Raw genomic sequence first — 8763 nt, forward strand, 5'->3', positions numbered from 1 at the left:
AAAAAACTAAACAAAATGAAAAGAGATGCAAGGGAGAAAGTTATATTGTGTGTTACTTAGACAACCACTCACTCCAGCCTTTATACATTACATTTTGCCTAACTATATTAAAAACATTTTTTTGCACAGCCTATCTATTTACCCAGTTTTATTTTAACACTAAACAGTTTAATTGCAATACTCATTTCAGTTCTATGAATTCTTTAAATAAAAAATCATTTAATGGTGACCCATGAGCAATATTTCATATGCAGCATGATTTAAATAATAATTGTGACTATAAATGATCTGTAAGAAATTCTTAGCTTGAAGGAAACTAAGCTTCTTTTCATGTAGTTCACAGCCCAGAACATAATCACATTCCAGTTTCAGTCGCCAAACAAAATGTATCCCTTTGTAATAATGTGAATGGCATTAGCATACATCCCGCATACATACCATAGACTTGCAGTATATTTGTTGACCAAGATAAATTTTATAGGCCACTTCCTATATAAACAATGGAGTTTTGCCTCAACGTATCCTTTTGAAACACTGATTGTACCATGAAGGCTTTGGGACTTAGGGCTGAAGGTGAGCCATAATACATAATCTTAAATTCTTGTTCTCATACTTTTTTTTTTCCATTTTCCACAGTTGCCATGTACCGTGAACCTTCATTGCATGATGTTGGAGAAACAGTGCCAAAAGCAAGAGTGACTCCAAGTAAAAGCACAAGTGCATCTGCAATAATGAATGGGGGCAAACCAGTGACCAAGAGTAAGACATCATAGCTATACCCTCAAGGGTGTTGTGACTTACCGAGCCCTCGGCACACTTGAGTGTTTTATCCCTACCAGACTGTCCTATTTCCAGTGTCTGTCAACCAAGTGAATATGCACTGGCTCTTCGCTGTTTCTAAACCAACATGTTGAAGGTGGATAACTCTCAGTGTGTAGCTCCTCCCACAACTAGAAGATACCTGGGAAACCAGCTAAACTCAGACCATGGAATGCCCTACCAGATATGGAATGCCTTTTTAATATCTTTTCTGTGACTGTGACACTTCATGTGAATGACATATTTCACAAGTACACTTGATACCTTGCCTGCTGAAAATTAACCCCCTTTTGAATCCAATTACAGCGAAATCCATGTGTTTAAGTTCTATTTTGTAGCACACAAATATTAAGTAATTTCTAGTTAGACGCTGTAAAACTGCGCTATTATGGATTTCTCTAACCTTTTTTACAAGGCTGCTTGCACCACTGTCTGTGACCTTTTGCAGGGATTGTGTTCCTCTAGAACTTGAATGTTTCAGGTGGCTCACTTCTGAAAGCAATCAGGGAAGCCTTCAAACAGCTATTCTAAATACGTCTAAATAGGACTTAAGTACTGGTCAAGTGTGAAAACATTTTTAGCAACAGATACTGCTAAAATTGGCATAATAGTAGAGGGCAAAATGTCAAACACAACCAGTGCAAATGAGGCCAAGATTTGTGTTTGACACCCCCTATATGTTCCTTTTTGTGTGTGTTTTATACATATCACAAGCTTTCTGGTAATGGTAACATTTGCCTTGCCCAGCGAGCAAGACCCACTTGTTTTTTAAGATGGTGGGTCCATAGAACTCTGTAGGCCTTGTAGGCCTGAATTATGGCTCATTTTTCATCTACAATTCCTCATAATTTGAAAATAAAAAATGATTAACAAGGATTTCGCTACCTACAGTATGTCTGTTTTGAAAAAGAAAATGGACATCCCCATTTTTACTGAGCTCAGATTTAAGGTTATTCTCATCTCTGGCAGTTCCTTAAATATCATATAGCTAAGCATGGACATGTTGCTTGTTTACCCCCTCCCTTAACATATACTTTTTTTTTCTTTTGCAACAGCAATGCAAGTGGTAAATAAACCTCTGAATTGATATCTTCCTATTCAATAAAAACTGGACACTAACTTTAGCTAAGCATGCAATGTCCAGTTCTCTTAATTTTTTTTTTTAGCAAATCCTACATAATTCGTACATAGAGCTTTCAGGAAATAGAATTCATAAGTTTATGGTGCCTTGCTTAGGTTGCAGTGTATTTTACACAAAACCAACTTTGTGGAACCAGAACATACAAGCAAATCAGTCATTAGGTGCCTATGGTGATCACCCACAAAAAAGAGTTTTAACAATGGCATTGGTTTTTCTACCTAAATGTTGAAAGTGCAAACAGAATATTGGAAAGTGTGGATATACTGTGAACAGTAGGCTCTTGAAATCAGAGTATTTGCAGCATATGATTCCCGTAAAAATTAACATTGGACCAAAATAAAGTCTTCACACCTTGGAGGGAAATTATCATGTCATCACATTAACATTTTAATGTGGGTCTCTATAAAAGGTCTGGCGTTAGGAATGCTATCAATTTACATTTTCAGCTTGCTGTTAAAGTAATCATACATTCTATCATAAGTTTTTATTCTTGGTGGAAAATAGACTGAGATTGCTCTGACAAAGCTAACCACCAGTATTTCAACCTAAATCGATCTGTAGATGGAAAAAAAAACATGCACATTGTCCCAATTTAAATATATATATATATATATATATATATATATATATATATATATATATTTTAACTACTACAGTTGGAATTAGTAAAATTGTACTGTTACTTTAAAAAAAATAAGACTGGTATTTTCCCTTTAAAGTGAAACCGACTGATTTATTTTCAGAAACGGGTAATGTTTGCTTTTTTCTTTTGCACTCTGCTAGGTAATTGTACTGTCATAGCTTATAATTCAGAATATTATACAAACTTATACTTTTACCTCCATCGGATCAATATTTATCATATTTATAATGTCAGTTTTTTTTTATTAACCCCTTTTTTCAAAATGATGTAAGAAATGGGCAGTGCTCTGAATGTTGATGGATCCATTTGCTGTGCAGCTAAAGTCACCTGATAACAAGTCCAATGAGCAACTGCATCATTGTCATGTTGAGCTCATGTCAGGCAAGTACTTCTTGTTCTTTCATGGATAACAAGTAAAGCACATTAGCAGGCATTCAGTACTAAGTTCTTCAAACAAGAAATGAGCAAATTTATGAGTTGAGTCAAATTGCACAACATTGTTTGTGATGTGTTTGGGGCTGGTGTCCCAAAGTCAGAAACACATTCCCGGTGCATTGTCATCATAAAGCTCTACATGCAGGGCCAAGTGCCCTAGAAACCAGTTGACTGGTTCAAATTAAGGCTGAATTTATTTTTGTAAATGATTAATAGGTTAGGTAAGTGTAACACCGACGTTATTTCCTATCATAGTTTATACAGATTATCTGTAAGAGTATTTATTTTTTTGAACGGGTGTCCTACAGCAGTTTTCCTCTGTAGTATGTTCACTCACATGCCAGAGGTCTTTGTTATCTGTGCTCTTATTTTGCTCTTCTCTTAAGTCCAATGTCTCATCTGTTGCATGGGAAGAGGATGACGATGATCTGCATGTAGTAAGCTATGTGTATCAAGAAATGTTGGTATGTATTACTAATTTTACATACACACAGTATATGCAAAGCGTTTGTCTGCATTGTATAGTTTATGTGTTTAAAATCATTTGTTGTATACATAATGGCAACATATTGAATAAAAATATTTATATTACAAGATAACAAAAACCATTAACCAGTCAGTATATAATATGTTGGTGGATTGCACTGTTCACAAATTAAGAAAGGGAAAAAAAAGTACTGTGCAAATCAAACGCATTTATTGTCCCCTAGACGTACCAAAGAGTGGTTTAACCTTGTGGTTATCTCCGATGTCATGTGTCCAGGACAACACATCATTTCTGTCCATTGAAAAAAAAGAATTATTCTGGTCATCTTTATGAAAAGGTTTAAATATAGAAAAGATACAAACGAAAAAGTGAACCAAGTTGACCGTGTCTCAGTTACTGCATAGAAATGTGTATTGCTCATTGTTTCCAACTTTAGCTTATATACTTAGACTTTGTCACTGAGGTGACAAAGTCTAATTGTCAGGATTTACTCTCAAACCAATCATCACGAACCTCCCCAGTCATTAATACTGAATTCTTAAGATTTACAAAATTATTTTCATGGATTTTATCATTTAAATATTTCTTTACATTATATAGTGGTATTTGTTTTCTCAGAGTTTTATGTGGTACTTGCTAATTCCTATAGTAAAATTAGGCTTAGGGGTTTTTTATTAATGTTTGTATTTTTTTTTCCATGATTCAAGTTTTTTTTTTGTGCTAAATATCATGAATTGAAATAATAGTTTTAAAAAGTCTTTAGCATCTAAAAGCTTGCAAGGTCACGCTGAAGGCAATATTTGAACTATTTAGTCAATTAGATTTTTTTCAAAACATTTTTGAGCTTTTTAACCCATTAAAATTGATGAGAAAAATATGAAAGCAAGTTTTTTTTATGTAATTCTATTTTTTTTTATTTGGATTTTTTAATAATGTAACATTTGTGTTTTTTGTTTTTAATTTTAATTAAATATAAAAATATCACAAATACAAATGTTGATAAATAACCCCCCAAGGGTAAAGCCACATATACGTTTTTCCACCGGTAATTTTTTGAAAGCGAATCCTTTGGAACAAGTCTTCACGGGGAGACCACAAACAAGTTGGTGCCAAAGTAACAACAACCGCCAAATTGACTGCTTTCATCATCAAATGTAGTTGGCCACTTTTTCTTCTAAGTGACAATCATATTAAAAGAATTGTTGCCTATTGAAAGAACAGTAGTTATCTGCAGAAAAAACAGAAAAGTGGCCGTCGCAATAATTTCAACACTGTGGGTGACAAAGAAACTCTGGGTAAAGAAAAAGAAAAAAAAGGATGAAAGAGAATAGCAATTACTAAAATCACAGGGCAAAACTACTTGTGTGGCCTTTACCTAAATGGATGAAAACAATATGCTTAGCAGGAGAAATGCTACAAATACCCATTACCCGTTTTCTTTTTTTCATTTTTTAATTAATAAATTTGCCTGTTGGTTTCCAGTTCCTTTTTCTGAGATGTAAGAAGTTGCCATAGCTGACTTTGCACAAGAGAGAAAAATGTGAAATTCCGGAGATTTACATTATAAACTAATATACATTTTTAAAGTGTAGGAGGCAGTCACTGTTATACTATCACTCATGCGTTGTACCAGTTACTATGTATGTGTGTGTATATTTATATATATCTATATATATATGTACAGTATATGCACGCCCAGACATAAATTTTATTTAAAAACAATGTCAAATAATATATGTCAGTAATTGAACCCATTTATAAAAATAGGCCAAAATCTAGGTACCTTGCTAACCATCACTCACATGGGGATGAAAAGAATTTCATTTTTTTTTAAAAAGGGCAATGGCATCCACTTGTCCTAGACTATATTTAGCACATAGATCAAAGATGATGGGAAAATGAAATGCAAAAGAATAAAGGCAAATTTCTGTTACATTTTATATGCTGCATTATAATATTTTCTACTCATGTGTCCCATTTTATATCAGTTTCTGTTTTTAAATAGTTAGATAAGCATTAAATATTATTCACAGTGATGTCCTTGACCCAACATGGCTTATTCTCTTAAACAGAGAAAGTATCAGAGTAGTATTACTTCGTATGCCTCCTGATACCCCACAAGATCAGTAATAGTACATGACAAATTTGCATTGTTGGTTTATCTAATATGGCAAACCCTAAGCTTGTTCATAAATAGGGATATAGTCATAGCACAAAGCATTTCTTAGTGGAGCTCAAGTGTACTTGTTTTATTTCATTTCTAACAGAATTTTGTTATTTTATTTTTCATTAACTTGTGTATTACTTTCTGCTAAAGCTCTGACTTGACCAGTCAAAGGACGTCTGCAGCTGAAATAAAACACATTCATCTGATTATAGGACACTGAATGTTAAAGAAAGTACATTAGTTGAAAGTACATTATGTTGAGAGCTGTACAGTACTTATGTTCAACAAAAGGCACCACCTTGAATTTTCAGTCATTGCTCCAAGGTTCTTTGTGGTGGAATCTGCTCACTGCCGAGTGCCACACATTTAGGCATACAGTGCCCAGGTACCATCCACTAAAGGGCAAAACACTACCAGGGAGCTTGCAGAGATTTCAGCAGCTGGTGGATGGAAGTTGACTTTTGCCAGAGAGCTTATTTAAGGTTTTATTTTCATTTTCAAAGTTTAATCTTCTATTATCTTGTTATCTGTTAAGTACAACCACACATAGAATTTACAAAAGTGAGAGAGAGTGGTGTATGCATTACAAGCATACTAAGAATTAAAGAAACATCATGGACTGGACTAGGTATGTAACACTTCTGATGTGAGTTAGAAATATTATAGAATCATTTGTAAGATAATGCTTAAAGACTTTAACCTACTAAGAAGGTTCTAAAGAATCAACTGCAATCTAGTCTTATTACCAGCAGAGTAGCATTACTTTACATGATCTAAACAAAAGAAGAACTCACAACAAATACCTAGAATCCAGTTTCCAGGGAAAAAGGAAATTAAATTCTGTGTAAGTTGTTAGTTTTTGGTGCCCTTTGATAAATAGTCCTTTTTTTAAATATATGATCAACTAACCCCAGGATTAAAAAGGATAATAAAGCAATATTTTATATGTAAAAATGGTCACAATAAATACTTTATTGTGAAACTTGTGTTGCCAAAATAAAATATACATTAATTCGAATTGCCTTAGAGAAGGGATCTCAAGCTTGGGCTGTCCAGCTGTCGTAAACTACAAGCTTCTAGCGTGAAGGCTGAAGGCCGCCTGATGCTCCTGGGCCACATGTAATGTAGGCTCTTACTATATTTCAGTGAATGAATTAATATGTATGACACTGGAGTTCTGACAAGTGGATTTCCTGTCAGTGGATCAGTGCAAAGCAGTCATGGGATATCTTACATACAGAAGTATCCAGCATAATACTGCTTCCTTGTTGACATATTCATATGTTAAAATGGAATATGCGAGTTGCATTCTCCAACTTTGTGGAGCACAAGCTTTAGCTTCCCCAGTACAGTAGCTGACGGTTCCTTGTTACAAATTGATGAACATTTACAACTGGAATGGTCCTGTATTCAAGCAATCTTACAGTTGAATTCAAAATGAGTATATCAATGAAAATAACAAGTGTTGCACCCACTACAGTGGCAATAGATTGAAACCAAAACATTCACGCAATGCAGGCTACAATGACAGTGCTCTAGTTGGGAGTCTCTTGTAGAAGGGGTCTTGCTTGTAGCACTCTTTTTTAACCAACATAAAGCTGGCATCTATATTCGTTGGCAATATGTAATAAAAAGAAGAGGCTATATTTTCATTTGGTTATCCTTATAGGATTATAATGGTGCATTTTTGCAGATTGAATATTGTTTTCCTAAAATCCTGGGTTCAGTCTTTTTTAATTTTGTTTACTATTTGTTTTCAAGGTACATTATTTATCATATTTTTCCTTTTATTGGTAATTAGAATTGCTATCATGCAATTCTATCATATCAAGTACACAGAATTGCCACATCTACTATCTTGGGTAAGCATGCTAATGGTCATTATACAAAGTTGCTTTTTATGTAAAGCACCCACCATATGGTAGTCTGGGTCATGTAAGTGCTGTCCTGCATCTCTTCATCCAGTAGCATTTCCTCGGGTTACTTTTAATTTGATTAAACATATATGCATTGTTCTTCTTAACCCTTAAGGCGACACAGTAAGGTCACCAACAGGGTCCTTTTAGAACCTGATGTATCTTTGCAGCACCGAATAAACTGAAAAGTGCATTTGCATGTAATCTTTCAGGTGTAGAGAATGAACCATGAAGCTGCGATAGTGCCTGTTGGGATGTCCCCAATTAAAAGTGCCCTGAATACAACTTCTACATTTTAATGACTTTATCATTTCCAACCCAATAATGTCGAAAAAATATTTTCAATTCTAAAATGTTTAACATATGGGACATACAGTATATCAGATGAATTTATTTCTATTTACCAGCCATGGCTTTTGACAATTTAATATTTGAAAAAAAAAAAAGCATTTTTATCATGTGTGCCATAGTGAAATAGATATTTTGGTCCATTCAAATGAAATGTTTGTTGGGTTATTACAGCTGAGTAATGAGGTGACTATTCAACTGTAATAAAATGTGATTTCAAACATGTTAACATGTTCATATTTTACTCTGAACTGTTAGAAAGAGAGTTTGGTTTTCTAAAGCCAATAACATTTGTTCATTTTAATAAAAAGGTTCCACCTGCAAGTCTTGTGCTAATTTTGTTCTTAGAATATCTGAATATCTATGTAGGCGCAATTACAGCATGTAAAAAAAAACTCCCCGGAAGCCATTGGCTAAAAGCCTCGGTCAGTAGTTAAATGATCTTTCTCTGCTTCTCCAGCTGTTCTTGATCTCACAACATACGTCTTTTTGCCATGAATCAGGCAATATATGAGATTTCAAAGGCTTGTTGAAAATGACAATGAATTCCTGTGCATATTAGAATGTTATTATCATTAAATTCATATAGAATTTTAATTTCAATGTAATATAAATAAACTCTTATCAGTATAGATAAAATACATATTTGGTTAATTTAATCAGAGCTGTACAGCCCAACCTGTATACACACACTGTATAGGTAACCTCAAAGAGATTACTATGCACCCATCGCTCTGATTCAATAATAGGGTGATGGTGATCTTTGTTGGAAAAGTGCAAGAAGCTTGAGTCCCAGAGATTTGCCCA

At 34.1% G+C, this 8763-nt stretch overlaps 1 protein-coding gene across 3 annotated transcripts in view; it reads left to right on the forward strand.

The window, feature by feature from the left end:
• Positions 1-8280, forward strand: part of fgf14 (fibroblast growth factor 14) — a 343788-nt gene extending 335508 nt beyond the window's left edge. For 2 of the 3 annotated variants that reach the window (XM_018091121.2, XM_018091122.2), the window contains one exon: positions 637-8280. In XM_018091121.2, coding sequence (XP_017946610.1) covers positions 637-773 — 137 coding nt within the window. In that variant the 3' untranslated portion in view covers positions 774-8280. The remainder of the gene's footprint in view (positions 1-636) is intronic. The other variant, NM_001142824.1, reaches the window with a different exon arrangement.
• Positions 8281-8763: the final 483 nt, after the last annotated feature.

The sequence above is a fragment of the Xenopus tropicalis genome, chromosome 2 (genome assembly GCF_000004195.4).
Source record: "Xenopus tropicalis strain Nigerian chromosome 2, UCB_Xtro_10.0, whole genome shotgun sequence".
Taxonomy (NCBI): domain Eukaryota; kingdom Metazoa; phylum Chordata; class Amphibia; order Anura; family Pipidae; genus Xenopus; species Xenopus tropicalis.